A 19,793-nucleotide genomic window follows, 5' to 3' on the forward strand; every position below is an offset into this window, starting at 1 on the left:
AATCTAAAAACTTAGCTAAATGCACCGGGTAAAACATAATTAATTCCACGAATTCGCGAATTTAGGTGGCGCGTGTGCTGACAGTGCATCTGGGCAGTGCTGTGGGAAACATTGTGTAACTTGAGTCCCATATCCGCTCTACCTGCATTTGTAAGTATTGCTGATGAATTATTTTATTGTTTCGGCAAAGTTAACATATGCCATGTTAACATACAGTATGCTGCGAAATAATAGTATGTTCATATTTCATTATATAAGTTACAAATCGTTTTGTTATTGGGTTTTTTATTCATTGCGATATGACTCGCTTTTTCAACTCCAACTTTACAACTGATTACTTAATATTAAATGCTTCTAACTCTAGCCTATTATTGCACATCATGCTATTGATGTACCGTAATTCCGCATTCAGCAAAGTCCCATTGTTTTAAACCGCCCGCACAAGTAAAAACAAATAAAGTGCTAAGCCGATTTTGATACTGTGTTATCAAAAACATTTAATTTAATGATCTTTAGCGCTCTAGTTAGACAAATTAACCCAGTACATATTTCAAGAGTAACAGCATATGGGTTACTAGCTGCTATGTTAACTTATATAGTGTGGGTAGTTTTGTGGTCCACTTTTTGAAGTATTTTAATAGCCTGAATTTCCTTTTGTTTAATAAATATAGGGCAGCTTCTAAAGTAAGGTGAGTGGTCGGCGAAGCTGGTGTTTTTTTCTCTGCAGTTATGGCAGGCGGACGGGTAGTGGCACTTTTCAACAGCGTCTGGTGATGTATGAAACGTTTGCGAGCAATTTGAGCTTAGCTTTTGGTTTTAGCAGTATTTCGTGAGGTGTCCGTAGCGGTGACAATTTTTGCATTGTAGAGGCAGGGGTATGTAAAAGGTCGGATGCGTACTTTTTCGTAACCGATAGAGATTGTGTCAGTAGAGTGAGAGCATTGAAATTATTTAACCGGTTTCCACAAGTGTTGAGTCATTATTGTTTTCTTTACGCATAATTTTTCGCACTTTACTTACGCTTTGATCTTTAAGTTCATCTGAGATTTCGTTTTCGGGTATTCTACGAAGGTCGTTGCAGTAGACAACATCTTTGGTGAAATTCAGATTAGACATCATTATTTTTTTTTTACTTGTATGTAAGGGGATAAATTTTTTTAGTTTTTCGAGTTTTTGAGCTTGTGTATGGTTCTTTGTTTTTATGAGGATATCGCCACCTCTGATTTTTTGCACACGCCGACTTGCCCGCATGTACCGTCGATCACTTTTTTGATAAGGAATGGAAACACTTTAATTAATTTTTTGATATGGTTGGGGGAGGAGCGGCGGAATCCCGTCCGCGTCGGGCGGATCATTCATTACTTAGACTAGGCTTTACACCAGTGCGCGATGAGAGTATTAATCACTTAATTCAACTTTTGTCACTTATTTCAAGTTTACGCTTAGACGGTTGATTAACGAACTTACTCGCCTGAGAGCTGTAGTCGAACTGTTTTGGTAATATATTCGTATTTATTACTGATATTTCGGCTCCTGTATCTATCAATAGTCTAACTTTTCTTACTACTATTGTAATATTTATTATCGATAATCTTTTGATTAGGCTGGTGTTGGAAAATTTTCTAATATTGAATTATCTACCTCCATTGGTTCAACGTGCTGTCTTCTCGTTTGTATTGAGTCCTTTCTAAATTGTGTTTGCTGATATTGCGGTCTTTGTAAACATGAAGTAACTGTATTTCCTCTGTCAAAACTTTAATTTTTATTAAAATTATTATTGTTATTCACTTTATTAGTAAATTGAATTAAATAATGCGAAATCAAAATTATAATTCTTAAAATTAACATCTTACATTAAAAAGTGCATGACTGGAAGAAGTGTCCCATTTAATCCGTTTCGTCATTACTACGGTTCCCCCGATGGCGACTATCTCGCACGCTACTCTTCCTCATGAATGGGTAAGAGATCAGATGGACAGTTAATTCGGCTAGGAGGATGATTTAAAAAATTCCACTGCAGGCTCCTTCAGGCTGTATGATGACGTAGTTCTCCAATTCGTTGGGCGCCATTTAACTTACTTTGTATTTAATTTTACTTTTTGGAGTAATATCCAACTAACAGAGTGAACAGCCGAATTAAAAGTGAAACTTAAATCTAATCTTACATTATCACCAACTTAATATTTTAAGCGCCAGCAGAGCGAGACGTCGGCAGCGACGGATATTGTTAGTGGCGTGTCAGTAGCGTGGTTAAATTCCTTAATTGTAGTTTGACGTTCTTGTAGTGGGTAGCTGTAAAGGTGGTGTGATACTTGTACATTTTCGAAATTTTGTACCGCATTCCTGAGCATTCTTAAGCTTAGTACAGTACACTGTATAACAAAATATTTATTTTTTAAATTATATACAAGTTATTTTATGTGATATAGTATCTCTACTTCGATATTACTTGTGATAACAAAATCGTAAGTTATTTTATTATTAGTGTCTTCTTTGTTGAGTCCTATTTTAAAACTAAACTTACAATTCACTTACAACTATAGCTTAACCTACGCTATCGTCGCTGCTCTACCTGTGGCTACCCGCCGTAGACGTTGAGTCAGCGAATCCCACGGTTTTCGCTGTTGGGGTCGGGTTACTATGTTCTGCTTGTCGGATGTTAGGCAGACAATGCAGACTGAGTAATTTGACTACCAGCGTTTTGATTTACCTCGTACAAGACGTTTGTCCGCATAAGCAAAGTCTAAACGAGATAGAATTGCATCAAAATTGAGTACTGTTCCATGGTTTGTTAATGCATCGTTTGCATCATGCGTTATTTTATTTCGAAGTATTGTAAGTTCAGCAAAGTATTTTCTACTGCCCTTCACGTATAGGCTCATAGCGTTAAGCGCTGCCCTTCTCCAACTAACATATAAATTCATCCAACCAGTAAATTCAGGAACGGATACGTCTAACGATTCTTGACATGCTATATTATCGTCTATTGTTTGTGTTAGAAAATCGGTTGCACTATTAGTATTCACTACTATTTGTGAGCGTAATTGCTCTACTTCCTCATGTAAAGCTATATTACTGTCAGCAATATGGCGAGTTATTAGGTTTACGGTCAAAGCGTCACCGTTAACCATTTTGTCCAATTTTTGGTTTCAGGTTTTTTTTAAATTATTTTTATTTCTTCTTCTAGGAAGAGGTGTTTTTTTTATTCTGGAGAGTCTGTAGTTCAGAATCGCAGAATTAAGCTTTTTTATAAACCGGAGGGTCCCCCTTGCGGTGGCGAATCGCAGTTTCAATATATTTTTATTATATGGCTGATCGAGCCTTTAATTATTGTTTTATTAATTTATTTGTATAGGCTTTTTGAAACCTGAACCATAGCCACACTTTCTTCCTTCTAAAGAATCCCTATTATAATAGTCCTCTAATGTGGCTGTTTTATTTTTTTCCTATGTAATTAAATACTGCGTTCATGCAGTTTACTTTCTTATCTTCGTCATGAAAGAAATTTGATATATATTTTTTTGAAATGTTTTTTTTTTTTATTAGAATTGCAAACCCTTTTAACTATTTTGTCATAGTCCAAATTATTCGGTAGGGCGTCCGAGTCTGGCATTTTTTTTTTATTTAAAAAATATTTTGGTTAAATTAATTTTTTATAATTCTCTGACGGATCCCTAGGGTGGTGAATCGCAGAGAATTTTAAATTGTTATAAGCTGGAGGTCCCCCCGGGGGTGGTGAATCGCAGCTCTTAATTATGTGATTTACTGGTTTTACAAACAATTAGTTATTTATTTTATTTCTTTGTTTTTTTAGTTTAGGACATTTGTTAGTATCGTGTTCGCCCTTAAAAAATTGCAGTACGACAGTTTTTTATATTTAATACTTGGGCTATTGCCCATTTCTAATATATAGTATATTCTAATTTAAACTTACAAATGTATTCCCTCGTTGGCTTTGTTATAAGTCTCGATAAATGATGCTGGTGTTGCCGGTGCTGTTGTTACCGCTGTTTCCTTTATGGTTTTTTGATAACACAACTTTTTATAAATTTTACTATACTAGGTACTTTTTGACTCGTGCCCCACGTGGGCGCCAATTAATTCCCGCAACGAGGGAATTAAATTTTAAACAATTTTATTATGTTGGACGCTCTTTTTAAATGATCTGCACTCGTTCTTCTTTATCTTCAACATGGCCGCAGATCGTGCTGCCACACTCCTTTATTTATAATAAGATACATAATTTACAGATTTATGATGTTACCACAATATATAATTTACATATTTATAATGCTGCCACAGTTCGACCATCCTGACATGTAATCGTCCCGATTACGCTTTCATTAGGGAGACTATGGTTTAACCAAGGCTTCATGTTTGCTACTTCCCATATTCCTTCATATGGAATTTGGCTAAGTTGAAATCCCTCGACATCTCTAAGTATATACCTGTCATTAGGAAGTATTTTGCAAACTCTATAAGGACCTTTAAACTTGGGGGCAATCTTTTTACATGCACCTGGATTACTTATATAATTCTTTACCATAACATAATCTCCTTCCATATACTTTCTTTGTGTCCGATGTTTATCTTTCAGCAATTTATTATAATTTTGAGACTTTGAAATATTTTCTGCTGCCTTATCCTAATATCTGCTAAGTTACGTTCATTATTATTCAAATCATTTTCTTCTAGTCTTTCTCTGAGAAAGTCAACGACAGTTCCCCTTTGTGAAACTCCAAAAAGTAGTTCGCTTGGAGTTGTGCCTATACTTCGATGCATCGTATTGTTTAAAGCATACTCTATGTCCGGTAAAGTTTTGTCTAAGCTGAAATTAAAGCCACCGCTGGTTAATTTTGCTATCATTGGAGCAAGACTACGATTAACGCGCTCCACCTGTCCATTGGCTTGTGGCGATCCTGTCGCAATTTTTACATGTTTTACGTTATTTGTTTTCAAAAATTTTCAAAATCTTTTGATGTAAACGCACTGCCTCGATCAGATATCAATACCTTTGGACGACTGTAACTACTAAAATACAATTTTAAACAGCTCATGACCTCCCTGGTGCCTGCTGAACACACCGCATATAACTTAACAAATTTAGTGAACCCATCTATTACCAAAAATACATATTTTTTCTTAGAATGTTTAAATGACACTGGACCGAAGTGATCCACATGAACAGTTTCGAAAGGTACGTTTCCTTTGGGTATATTATGTAAGAGGCCCTCATGTTTCCCACTCTTCGAGGAAAAGGCAATACACTTTAGGCAGTTTGAGATATATTGTTTAATTTTCTCCTTCATTTTGGGAAACCAATATGACTTTATTATAGCACTGAAAACTTTATCACTTCCCATATGACCCATTTCATCGTGATACTTTCTCAATAAATGTTCTTCCATCTCATTTGGTATATAAAATAGTATATTTTGTCCGTTTTTTCTATAAACTAAGCCATTCCGCATTTCAAAAACACCATTTTCCTTGTTTTCCAATTCCCCGGATTTCAATAATTTTCCTATCTCGATTTTGGCAAATTGACAGATTTTGCTCAAACGTATTTTCTTCAAGAACTAAGATATTTGAAGTGCGACTAAGTGCGTCCACATGGAGCATTCTATTTCCATTACGGTGTTCGAGAACATATTGAAAATTTTGCAATTCGAGTGCCCACCTGGCTATTCTTGGATTTACTTCCTTCTTATTTAAAGTTAGCATGAGTGAATTGCAATCAGTGACTATCTTAAATTTCAATCCTTGAAGATATACCCGAAATCTCCGAAGTGCATAAATAATTGCAAGTGTTTCCAGCTCAAAGCTGTGGTATTTAGATTCGGGCTCGCTGCTACGTTTCGAAAAATAAAAGACTGGGTGAAATTTGTCGTCACTCTTTTTTTGTAATAATATTGCACCAAATCCCCGAGAGCTGGCATCGCAATGCAGCTCTGTATCATCTCTTGGGTCGTAAATCGCTAAGATAGGAGACCCAATTAATTTATTTTTAAGTTTCTCAAAACACTGTAACTCGTCTTCCCCAAATGTAAATTTAACATTCTTTTTATTAGTTTGTACAGAGGCTGAGCTTCTCTGAAAAATCTTTAACGAATCTTCTAAAGTATGAGCATAAGCCCAAAAACTGTGTACAGCTTTTGTGTTACTGGGTATAGGAAAATTCACTATAGCTTCTACATTCTTTTCATCCGGTAGAATACCTTTACTCGAAATGTTATATCCTAAATAGCGTATTTCTGACTCCATAAATCGGCATTTATCTAACCTCAATTCCAATTTGTTTTGTACTAACTTATTAAAAACTTCCTGCAAAATGTCTAAATGTTCTTCTTCATTACTTGTAGCTATCATGATATCGTCTAAATAAATAGCAATTTTCTCTGCTCGAATCAGATCATCGAAAACATGGCTAACAAACCGCTGGAATGTTGAAGGTGCATTTTTCAGACCGAAAGGCATTTTCAAAAACTCGTACTGCCCCATCGGTGTTACAAAAGAAGTGTATTTAATCGAATCTTCAACCATATCTACGTGATAAAACGCACTCTTTAAATCCAATAACGAAAAAATGCATTTATTTGCTAGTCTATCTAACAGATCATCAATAAGAGGCAAGGGATAGTTATCTTTCAATGTTATCTTATTCAAACTACGAAAATCCACACATAACCTTATATCACCTGTTTTTTTCTTACTAAAACAATGGGGAAGAATATTCTGACTTACTCGGCCTAATTATCTTGGTTTGCATTAAGTCATCTAAAACAACCCTAACTTGTTGTTTTTCACTGTATGACAGTCTTCTTGGAGGACAATTAAAAGGTTTTTCTGTACTCAACAACAGTTTCATCTCACATCTAATTTTTGGCGTATCGGGGCGCTTACAGCACATATAATAATCTTGAAATATTTGCAGAAATTTTTGTTTTGCATAGACACTTACATTATCATTTTTATATAAACATTAGGAGTTTTTGCTTCAGTTTTCAATACTTCATTGTAATTCACAGAAAATTTAGTGTTATCAAATTCAATTTTCATTAATCTTTGACACTCTTCATCATATGTGTTATTTTCGACTTTGAAATTCGAATCTATTTCTTTACATTCTAATTTTAAATTAGATTTACTTAAAAGTCTCTTCCTAAAATAATTGGATGAGTCATTGTTTCATTTGTTACAACTAACATCGTTAATTCAATTCTTTTATTTTTGAAAAAAATAAAACTGTTTACATTTCCGACAATAGATAATGGACTTTTGTTTATACCACTATATTTTAAAAATACATTGTTCTTTCTGTTTATTACTACATCTGGTACGAACTGTTGGCGAACAAAGCTAATGGGGCTTCCCGTATCAATTAATGATCCTAATAAAGTTTTATAAGTAAATTTAGAATTAATAAATACATAATTTAAAACCTTACATATTCATCGCCTTCCATCAATTCTGTGACATGTTGTACAGGGCGGCTCTTCCTTTGTGGACAATTTGCTGCTAAATGGCCAACTTCAGCGCATACATGACAAGCACCAAGCTCTCGTTTGGGTTTTCGGCATACACTTGCTAAATGGCCAACGGAGTTGCAATTGTAGCATCTCACGACTCTTGTTGTTTGTTGTCCATTATTCGACTGCTCATGTTGATTGTCTGCTGTCATTTTCTTTGATATATATCGTGGCAATTGAATATTTCTAAACGCTTCTAACAATTCATATTTGTCATGAAATCGTTGCATTTTAGCTTGCGAACGTAAAGTGTTATCCGGAATACCATCAATTAGATATTCTACAAGTTCATCTTCACCAATTAGAATTCTATTTGCCAGAATTAGTTTTTCTTGGAAATATTCTCGAAACGATTCGGTAGTCAACCACTGCCTGATTTCAAACTTTTTCTTTAGCATCAAATTGCTTGTTTTTCTTCAAACAGCGAGCTCATTTCCTTTAAGAACTTGTCGATTGGCATTAAAATCAAGTCATCTCGAGAATGTAACCACTTTAGCGCATTGCCTTTTAATTTATTTGCAATTAATGCTCTTAGGTTGTTATCATCAAGTTGGTAAACACTCTGGATATTTTTTAGTTGTGCTTGCCATAGCTTAAGGCATTCACCACTACCAGAAAATTCAGATATAAGTTCTTTAACATCTGCGAACTTTTGCTTATTGGAAATGTTTTTTGTTTGATTATCACTATTTCTCAACTGTTCTTTTTCTCTCATTAGAAGTTCATTTTCCATCTTCTTTAGTTCACACTCACGCTTCAACAATTCTAATTCGATTTTTAAAAGTCGCCACTCGTTTGCATCACACTCTTTTTGTTTCTTTTCAACACTCGTTTGATTACTTGCGTCATATTGTGGTACAATCCCATTGCTAAATTCACCACACTCCTCGGTGATGTTTATACTGCTCGCTCCTTCGTTGATTTCATCAGCTTGTTCTTTTTCCGCAATGATGGCTTGCGTACAGTCAACGTCAGCGTCAACGTCAACCATGGAGTTTCGAAAATTTCCACGAAGCTCCTCAGGAATTTTTTGTAGGCGAACAATTAGTTCGGCTTTACTACCTGTTGTTTTATGTTTGAGCGAACGCAACCATGATTTTAATTGTTCAACTGTGTATAAACTAAGCGAATCCTCGTTTGATGACATTTTGGGCGCAATACAACCACTTCTGATATTTTAAACAATTTTATTATGTTGGACGCTCTTTTTAAATGATCTGCACTCGTTCTTCTTTATCTTCAACATGGCCGCAGATCGTGCTGCCACACTCCTTTATTTATAATAAGATACATAATTTACAGATTTATGATGTTACCACAATATATAATTTACATATTTATAATGCTGCCACAATATAATACAATAACCTAGTATATAAAACTAAAATACTAACAACAATTCTGGTCTAGACAATTAGAAGAGATACTTAAAAGCTAAATGTTAAGAAATACATTTGCTGCTACTGTTGTCTTACTAGGTCGGAAGGCTTCTTGCGATTCAACCGGATTTCTCGCCCAGCAGTTTCGATGAGTCTGGAGGCTTCCTCATTAACGTGCTGTCTAAGACTCAGTTCGTGAGACTTTGCTAATTTGGAGATTTCATTTACCACTGAGTTCACGCCTAGATCACGGTGCAGGTCAGCAGATCTAATGTACCAAGGAGCATTAACTAAAGTCCTTAGTACGTTACTTTAAAAGCGCTGAATGCTGGCAATACAGCTTTGACTTGAGCAACCCCATAGTTGGGCTCCGTGGGTCCAAACTGGCTTTAGGATTTGATTATATAATAACAGTTTGTTTTGTATTGATAGCTTGGATTTCCTGCCAACTAGGTGGTAAAGTTTGCCAAATTTAAAAAATATAAGTTTTATATCCGCGAACGCGCGGATGAAATAAGAACACGTGTGGTTCGAGTGGATTGTCAGATACAAATCAAATCTTTATTTCTGAAATACCAATATATATACATTTTGGTTTTATTTATTTAAAATTAAAGCTGAAGTGTAAGCATCAGCTTGATTGAATCCAGAACAAAGAGTTAATTACAATTTTAGCTGTGACAGCAAATTTCAGCAGAACGTTAAGCGTTCTGTTTTCTTTACAATTGTTATTGTTATGCCTTCTTGTGAGGGGGAGCGATATTGTTTTGATAATAATGGATTCTTGGATTCAGAACGGAAAAAGCATATCGAATTCTTAAATAATCAAAAACGTTAATTATATTTCTAATTTATGAGACAATGTAATTGCAAAGTGCAAAGATTCAATTTTATTTACAGTTATGGTAAGGTTTCTATGCGGAGGCTATCGTTAACTTGCATATACTTGCTCTTGGACAGTTTTTGAATAAAACTCGAATATCGATTATATTGAAATTATTAAATATAAAATCGTTTCCTAGTAGAAGATCGTACGGTTTTTCAAAGTCTATTTTCAACCATCTCATCCTAGCATTGTGAGGGTATTTAAATTCTAGCGGACATGGTGTCTTAACTATTTCGTTGAGACAGCTCTTATATCACCATTCAGTGTACTAATTATTGTCTGGGTCTACCAATGCACACCATTTTTTGTCTTTTTTTTTGTTAAACAAAGCAAAGTAGAAATTAATATTTTATTTTGATTTTCCGAGGCTAATTGGTAAAAAATTCCTCGTTGTTATCCGTTTCCTCTGTCCTGCTCACAGCATCAACGTCCATGGGTGTTGGGCCATTTGAACGTCTTGTTTGTCGAGTGCCGTTCTGTATATTTTGTCCTGCTGGATTACCATAGCCGTTATTATTAATATTATTATTGCGATATTGATTTGTATATTGGCCTGAATTTCCTGTCCGATAATTAGTTTGTCTCTGTGGATTATTTGAATGATAATTTTTTGCCCTGAAAAGTTAGTATTTCTTTGGGAGTATCGCCCCGAATTATTTTGTGCATAATAACGATCATTGTTTTGATCGCCAATATTTTGTCTCCTAAAGTTGTTTATTCTTTGATTATTTTGATTTTGGTTACCATTAAAATTTCTTGCTTTCTGAGCCATTTGGTTTGAATTTCTGTTTCTTGCTAAAAATATAGGATTTAAATTTCCATCGTCCAGCCCTATGAAATTGTGGATCGTATTTGTCATGTCGGCCCATGTCGTTATATTCCGTATCATATAGGCAAAAGTCCCTGCTGCAAGTTGCTTTACTCTTTGTATAAGCATTCTTGAAAATATTTCTTTCATCATACCGCCTGTTTCACTCAAAGCACAATATTCGGTAATATTATCCACTGATTCTTTTGTTTTCCTACCAAGTTCACCGATACTACCCACCCTAAGGTTAGCGATGTCGTTGGTCAAAGTCATCTGGTCCTTTGTTGGCCTAAAGTGCTGTTTTAATTTTATTTTGCATCCATCCCAATTATCTGGAGGATTCAACCACCCCTATCATGCATTTCGATTACGTTTCTGCTCTACGCTCCGCCGTAGTCGAAAATAGGTATCATGTGTTGCAATTGGATTGAAAGAAGAAGAGGAAGAGTTATAACTCTTTCGAAATCAGCTGTTTGCCTTGAAATATGTGAAACTGGAACATAACAAAGCAAAAACACATAAATTACTGCTGTTCAAAGAAAATAAATAAAAGTAAAATTTTTATATTGTTATTATTTTTATTAAACGTAAGTATGGAATCTTTATCCGCGGCGATATTACTGGTTGAGGAGGAGAGCGCATCTAAGATGAGAATTGAAAGGCGAAGAGTACGTTTCTGTTCTTGTAGTTCCTTCACTGCGGCGTCCGCCATACATTCTAAAGAAAGATTCATGCGACGTTAATATGTAACCACTTCTTCTATTTTACTAACCGTAGCTTCATTATGGTTTTTGGTGTCCTCGTAAAATTCTTTCTGGAGAGCTATTTGTTCTTTGAGTAAGGAAGAAGCGCTCTCCTTATCAGTTCTTGTTTCTCTGCGCTGGCTGCTAACTCTGCTGCATGAAGGAATTTCATTTCGATCCTCCGAACATGCGGAAATGTCCATTTCGGGGGTTTGGGCAACGTCTTGTACCTGCGCACTATCGCCATATTCCCGCGCACCTCTTATTCCACTTGTACAAGTTTCCAACCCCGTCAAAACTATAACCTTCTCCTCAAGTGGGCTTATTCGTTGCAAACGACAATGACCTCCACCTGTGCTCATAATTTCCTTTTTATTTGCAGACAGCTTGCATTTTATAAAGCACTTCCAGTCAATCCACACCTGTAACAAAACGTTTGAAGTATTTAGAAAATGTATTTTCAGTAGTACAATACCTTTTTCCATGTGCTGGAGTCTTTTGATGGTGGACCAAGTGCATTTAGGGCATTTGCAATTTCCTCCCAAAACTCCTTCACTTCTTCCTTCGGTCGCTGTTGGAAGCCCTGCGCAACATCTCTTTTGGTTGCCATTATATCAGCCAATTTTTCGTATTGCTCTGGTGTTGTTGTTTTTGACCTGAGAGCATATCAAAAAACATCATTAGAGCGCAAAAACTGGAAATATCGTGTGTTTTACAACTTTTAAATACAAGCTTTACTTACATTTTTAGTAAATTCAAAAAAAATCACGCAAATAATAAAATTTTCGCAGCCAAATTAAAACACAAAAAGTTCTCCGCCAAAAAAATTGCAACTTAGCAGAACGGAGCTACGATCGAAATGCATGATAGGCAGAATTGTAAATTTCGAAGCTGAACTGAACGGGAACGGAACGCATGATACCAAAGTTGCCAAACGGAGAAAATTTCAATCCAAGTCGAAATGCATGATAGGGGTGAACGTTACAAAATTGTTTGCCGATCCTAAAATTTTTAGATCATAAACTACTCTGAATGCTACCCGTTGTTGTCCTGCATAATCAGCTAGTACCCTATCACTTGCCTCAATAAAAGCTGGTAATTTTTTTGAATTACCTTCAAATGGCTGTAAGTATTTTAGATCTTTCTCTATTTTCTGCCTAATACTAGTTTCCTGCTGTGCAGCATTTTGTTGAAGCAATTGTGTTATTGCTGATAAACAACGTTCAACATTTAACATTTGATTTAGAGCCATCATTTTATTGTATCTTCTTATTTTTATGCGAGATTATATTTTATTTAATATATATTGGTTTTGAGAAATTGAAAAAAAATATATATATACATAATTATAGACTTAGCGTGTAAGTCTATCTTCCAATGTGAATAAAAGACTTTGTATTCTTTTATATTAATAAATCGTGGTTTATTAAAGAGCTGCAAGGGAACTTAGAATACAGTCGTTTTATTTTAGAGAATACTTATTGTCCTTGGTTAGAACGATGTCCTGTAAGCTTGAGCTCATTAGATGTTTCTGTAGTCCTGGATTCCTTCCTGTCATATAGTCTCCTATCAATTTAGTATCGAATTATGATGCTATGTGCGTACATATGTTTATTAATTTGGTGTCGAATTATGTTATACGTAAGTAACTCTTAGTGTCCAGTACTTGTTGTTAGGAATATTGGCTGAATTGCGTTTGCTGTTGTTGTTGGTGATATTATGCTGATCATTGGTAGCGTGATAGGTATGATGCTAGATGTGGTAGTAGGTGTGGTGGTTGAATGTGTAACTAAATGTATTTTTTTTTTGTTTTAAACAATTGTTTTCTTTATCTGTATCAAAAAAAAAAAAACAAAAAAACGATCTATATGCTTTTTAAGTTTTACATATATAACAATACTATTCGCTGTTTCTTTTTTTTATGTTCTTGTTCTCTGTCTCTTACTATTATTAGACGTTTTACGCTTTTAGACGTTGTAAAAACAATTGATATTCAATCACAATTGAGTTTTGTTACTATATTATATAATGAAGCATATATTATTATTTTGATAATAAATTGACACTGTAGTTTCATCTAAAATTAAAAGTTTTTATTTTATTTATGTCTATTTACACTATTTACATTATTATTTACCTAAAATTAAAAGAAACGACATTTAATGTCAATTATTTCTCTATTTTACTGAAATTGCATGTGCTTTCTATCGTCTGCTCCTTTGTATACGCATGTTTATACCTTGTAATACATGTGGTGACCTCTATCGATTATATTAAATGTACCTAGTGACATCTACTGTTAGTAGATGTACAATGAATGGAAAGAATATTCTTTTCATTACATACATATATAAGTTAATCAAACACAAACGGTTGATTTAAAAATATATATTTTGGAAGCCATGCTCCTTTATTCCTTCAACTCCAACTAAAAATAAATTTTACATTTTATCATTCTTAATGTAGCCCCTAAAATCTCGTGCTACTGCTACGTGACCAAAAGTGCTGATTCTGTGGTTCCCACCGTTTAGCTAGATATGTGTGCCGCAAACGTCAGGAGACTTTATTAGTTGGATGTATATAAGTTGGATGCCTATGCCTTAACATAATGAGGTGTTATGTTGCGCTAAAGAATGTTGGTGTAATAGTATGCGTGTCTTAACATTTGTTAATATGTGTCGTGCTAACATATATATTAATTTATTTATTAATTTTTTTTGGTTTTGTATATGGTTCGCAGTTTTGTTGTGGTTCGCTTCGACTGCGCCAATTATGAATTAAAATGTTGCTTTCTATTCTGTAGCAAGAATCAGACAGACTTCTGCCATCAGATCAGCAACTCGAGTCTGCCCCCATGTGTGGGTGTAGTTCGCACATTCCAACAGACTCAAAATATGCCGAGCTGCTGCTGTTTTGATCACGTACTGGCTGATCATGCGATGTGGTGCACAACTGCATGCTGTCAGTTGACGTAACCTGAGATGTCACTCGCGCTGGTCCCTGCTTGGGCGCCAGTTAAAAAACGTTTACTTAGTTTATAAAAAAAATGTTTTTGGAGAGCTTTGCTCCTTTTTTTGGGAGCAATGTTCCTTTATTTGGGAGCTATGCTCCTTTATTGAATCCTGTCTTAGAACTAAATTTTGCTATTTAATACACTTAACTCTACACCTACGTTTGCCGCTGCAACGGATATGCCACTACACGTGTTTCCACCAACAGCGATTTAGTTGGTGTCGTATTCTATTAACTTTGTATCATATGATATTAATGCATCATATGATACTTTTTAAATGTGAGAGGTGCTAACTTGCACGCCTAATTGTGGCGTAGTTTTCAACAATTTCCTGTAGTATCGCATTGTTCCTAAAATCCTCTAAGTTGCCATTGGGTCTTGGGATTTGGATAATTCTTTATCGTTTATATATTTTAAAATCCATTTTTATTACTTTATGGGATACAACGTATCCTAAAAATTCAATTTCGGCTGCTATAAACATTGACTTTTCCATGGAAATTTTCATATGCGCTTTTCAAAGTGTTCATACTAAATATTTAAAATGAAATATATTTTCATTTATGCTTTCGCGTATACTATAATGTCGTCAAAACAGACATGATAAAACTTTCCGATACATTCGTGTAGAATATTGTTCATCGCTAGCTGAAATATAAATTATTCCTCAGCCCTATGTGATGTTGTCCAGGAAATAAAATCACAGTTAAATTTTCCAATCAAATAATTCTTATTAAGCACTATGTGATTTTTTTGAAGTCTGGCTTAAGACTAAAACTTAAATTATAATTCCCTCCTTGCCTGTAGTGCGATAGAGTCGGATCAACCTCCATTGGGGTTGCCGCATCTACATGTTTTTTTTCACTTGTTTATAATGAGGAGAGTGGTGTGGAGCAAATGTCCTTCCATCATTTTTCCCCCCTGAGCCGAATCCTTTTTGCTGTAGAAAGAACTTGCAAACGAATATCGAGCATGATTTGCTTCCAATTTTTGTGCTAATGCCAATGCACTAGGCATGTCTTTAGGTTGCGACGAAAACATAATGCCGCTCATTCGCTTCCGCAAGCCACAAACAAAAACCCTCAAAGCATCTTGCCTATATTTTTGGCAAATTGACTCAATCAGTTCTTTTTTGCCCTCATTTATCATAATGGTTTTATTTATTATCAAGGTCAATTTCTTTTCGACCTCGTCGTAAAACTCGGCAATTGAAAGTTTCCATTGCCTAAGAGTTTACAATTCCTGTTCAATCAAATAGACTGGTCGCTTGTCAGCATAAGTAAAGTCTAACAGCGCGATGATCGCCTTAAAATTCAGCACGGTATTGAATGACGATAACACTTGGTCGGCCGAACCGACAATTTTATTTCTTATTATTGCCACCGCTTGGTAATGTTTCGAACTGTTTTTGTAATTTTCAAACAACTTATAGGCAGCAAATGCAGCTTGCTTCCAACTAACATATCGTGGCCTTTCGCCACTACGAATTCCGGCAGAGATTTAATTATCTCTAAAGATGCTGAAACTGTCGGGTCTATCGTCACTGCTTCCAATTTGTAGTAAAAGTCAATTCTATTTTAATATTATTGTATTTATTTCTGTTTTTTTTTATGTTTTTAAACCACATGATTCTTAAATACGCAAAGAGCAGATTATAATTACATTGCATACATACAAGTTATGTTTTCTTGCGAAAACATATAAAAAAATTATTTATTATTTTTAATTTTATTTTATTTGGACAGTATGTCCATCTTTATTCCGAGTCAATTCACAATTGACTTACATCTTAATAGCTAGTTCTTTTATATGCTAAATTTATGCTAACGCACCTGAAAGTTTGCTGGCTAAATTCTGAGAAGAGGTTATTGAATTTACGTACTGATCGGAAATCGCTCAAACAGCTGTGTCAACATTATTGCATTAGTGAATTACGTGCGATCTGTATTGTAACAATTGCACTAGCAAATTACATAGAATCTGAATTGGCACAATTAAATAAAAAGTTTAATATTTTTGATTCTAAGAAAATTAACATTGAGGTGAAAGCTCGTGCCGGATGTTGGCTAAGGGTTATTAACGTTGGTGAAATAAAGTGCGCGTGTTTGTAACATTTGTAACACCGCTTGTGTTAACTTACATAGTATGTACATACATTCATAATAACAAGTGACGCACGCTTCTTTCGTATCTCCGTTGTCACGGTCAACCAATGGCCGAAACTTGCGTTTTGTCAAAGAGTCAAGTGCTGAACAAATTGAGCACAACAGACTGCAAGCGACATCTGTCAAATACACACGTTCTTATGGACACTGTTATGTAGTTGTGCAGCTGGCTCAATAACTGTGTCCCTAAGAACGTGTGTATTCTAATATATTTGTTTGCAGTCGGTCGCGCTCATTGTGCTCAGTACTTCTATGTGTCGAAACACTGACGCGACGGTAAAGCGCCACAACATTGTGTTGTTGGTAGGAAATCCGAGCTGTGCCGAAAGAGACTAACAAACGATCGCCAATTGTCACCGCTTCCCTTGCTGCACGAAGAGCGTCGCAAACAAACTAGCGTAAATATGTATGTTTTTGTATGAGCTTGCATACATATCGAGGCAGATTTTTGCGCGTCACGGAAAAATATTTTAGACAAATATTGTAAATCGACAACGGCTATGTTGCCACTTTTGTCACTTCTTTCTGTGAAGAAGCACCAGAAAGTTGTTCAATTTATGATTTTTAGCTTTTGCCATCGGCGCGAAAAGACGCTTGTAGGCGAAGGCATGCTCGGGGAGATGTTACGGCGTCTGTTTTTATGAATGAAGCGAGGTCGCTTGTGGAATTTGCGCCTGCGTTTATGAATGAAATCGTTTTTGTTGTAAAATTTACTACATTTGAGCTTCGCCAATTCGGCTGCCATATTGGCTTGCCATGCTTATGCTATTTAGGCAATTGTTGTTTTTGTAGAACAATGTTTCAGTTTTTTGTTGGTGACGTATTCACATGTGTACGCATATGTATGTTTGTATGCTTCTGCATTATTTGTTCGGAAGTGTATACAAATATATGTACATATGTATAAGTATAAATTAATGTATATGAACATGCAGATCAATCCGCGCACATGTAATATATTGTTAAGTGATAAAATCATGATTTGAATTTCTGAATGCGCACATGCGTATACATACATACATGCAATCATATGGGCAGATAATAACATTAATATGATAAACGATATATTTATACATATATTGTTGTGATAAATTCAATTTCTATTACTAGGAAACATAATACAAAAATATTTATTAGTATAGTATATTATGTAAAAATCAAATTAAATTATTAAATATACAAGTCTAAATTGACTTTAAATAGTACTATGCATGCATTCACTCAAAATTATACTCATATCTCTTCTGGTTTTCTCGAATGCGCAATAACGTAAAGAACTATATCAACTCATGTGTGGGTTGTGCTTTAAACAAAACCCCTGGCGGACGACGTGATGATCGATATCACTACGACAACGCTAAAATAATACTGTTTACGATAATACACATTGATCATTTGGGTCCATTCCCAAAAAGATCAAAACACTCATTTACCAAATTCACAATCCTACGAGCAGTCAAGAGTACAAGCCATGTAATCCAGGTATTGCTGGCGATCACGAGCTATCTGGGAATACCTGAACGTATTATATCCGACCGAGGAACGGCTTTCACTTCGCGTCATCGTATGCATCCTATTGCCTTCTACTGATGACGAAAGACGAAGGATCGACAAATTATGCCAAATACCATGGAGCATTAATACTATCCCATATAAGACCACAGATTGTAAACCATTCCGGCTACTTTATGGGTAATTTGGATTTCTCTGGTGAAACTCGCATACCTGCTGTCTCTAGTTTCATTAAAATGTGGTTTATATGATTTAAATTCGATTATTCGTAGGGCGAAAAGATGATGATGTCATTGATGTAGACGTGACAAGTTTTTCCTATCTCGTCGCGGAGAATGTCATCCATAGCTCGCTGAAAAATACTTGGCGCATTTCTTAAGCCGAACGGCAAGCGGCAGAACTCATATTTGCCGTTGTTGATATTAAAAGCCGTTTTTGGTCTATCTTTATTTCGCAAATAAATTTGGTGAAAACCCGCTTTTAGATCTAAAGTGGTAAAGTATAATGACTTGCCTAGATTTGCCAGAATGACAGATATGTCGGGAATGGGGTACCGATCGGGGATAGTTTTTTCGTTAATTTTTCTGAAGTCTATGACCATACGCAGCTTTTGCCTTCCGTTTTCGTCCAGACCCTTTTTAGTCAAGACATGGACCGGTGAGTTATAAGGAGAACATGACTTTCGAATTATGCCATCTTTCAAAAGAGATTCGATTTCTGTGTTGATAAACTCCGCTGCTGAAATTGGATAGGGGTAGCTTTTCGAAAATATTGCGCCATCGGTGATGGTGCGAATTGTTGCATCTACGTTCGTATTATATGGTAGGGCTCTATCTGGGTGTGCAAATGCATTTGAATTTTTATCAATCATTTCATGAAACTTTGCTTTAGTAGTGACCGGGACAGAATCTGCTTCTATTGTGATTGAATTAATTTGATTGCAACGGAGATGCTGAAGTTTGGTTTCCCCACTGCGATGACGTAAGTATCCAGCATCGATATCGATTTTCGCATTAATCTCTTTAAGGAAATCGTAGCCGATTATACCATCGAATGTGGTTATATTCGCAAGCAGATAAAACGTCGAGGTATGATTAAAGATATTAATCAAACATTTTTTTTTATAAAATTGACCCCATTTATTGATTTTAATGTAAATGGGTTTCCCATTACCTTAATTCCGTTAAGGAATGGGAGATTTTTGATAAAATTTTTCGAAGTCCCTGTATCGATTAGTAATTTCAGCTCCCGACCACTCGTTGTTTTTGTAATGACGAATGGTAGGAGCGATTCTAGTTTAAATGATTAATTTCACTTTCTAAACGATCAATGGAGGCGCGTGTTTTACTTGAGTTGTCGCGGTGGCAACTAGCAATATGCGAATGAAGACTGTAATGGTCATCGCAAATATCGGGTTCGTCAAAATCTGAACTTACTTCTTCTGGCATATAGTTTACTTTTGGAATCTTGGGATGTGATTTTTGAAAAGAACCAGACTGGTCCCGAGAGCGTTTAAGTACTACTTGGTGAGGTTGTATGTGTGGCTGCTGTGGCAACATAACGTTAGGCTGAGATTGGTAGTTGTTTGGGGTATGGAATGACAGGTTGTTCTGACGCGCTGGTTGATTTCGGTAAACGGAAGAACCGGGATCGACGTCCATTGCAGTTGGTCTATTATTTATATTCGGTGGGAGAGTCTTACGATAGGGCTGGGAAAATGTGTACCGGGGCTTTGCTGGTCTTACTAAGTTGCCCATA

At 35.5% G+C, this 19,793-nt stretch overlaps 1 protein-coding gene across 1 annotated transcript; it reads right to left on the reverse strand.

Moving 5' to 3' along the window:
* Positions 1–7,186: 7,186 nt before the first annotated feature.
* LOC120780160 lies at positions 7,187–8,748 on the reverse strand. The gene is made up of 2 exons (XM_040112439.1): positions 7,448–8,748; positions 7,187–7,390 (listed from the first exon to the last, which is right to left on the reverse strand). Exon 1 carries the CDS (start codon positions 8,674–8,676, stop codon positions 7,927–7,929), a length of 750 nt encoding a protein of 249 aa, XP_039968373.1. The 5' UTR covers positions 8,677–8,748; the 3' UTR covers positions 7,187–7,390; positions 7,448–7,926.
* Between the last annotated feature and the right edge of the window lie 11,045 nt (positions 8,749–19,793).

Source organism: Bactrocera tryoni, unplaced genomic scaffold, assembly GCF_016617805.1.
Source record: "Bactrocera tryoni isolate S06 unplaced genomic scaffold, CSIRO_BtryS06_freeze2 scaffold_204, whole genome shotgun sequence".
Taxonomy (NCBI): Eukaryota; Metazoa; Arthropoda; class Insecta; order Diptera; family Tephritidae; genus Bactrocera; species Bactrocera tryoni.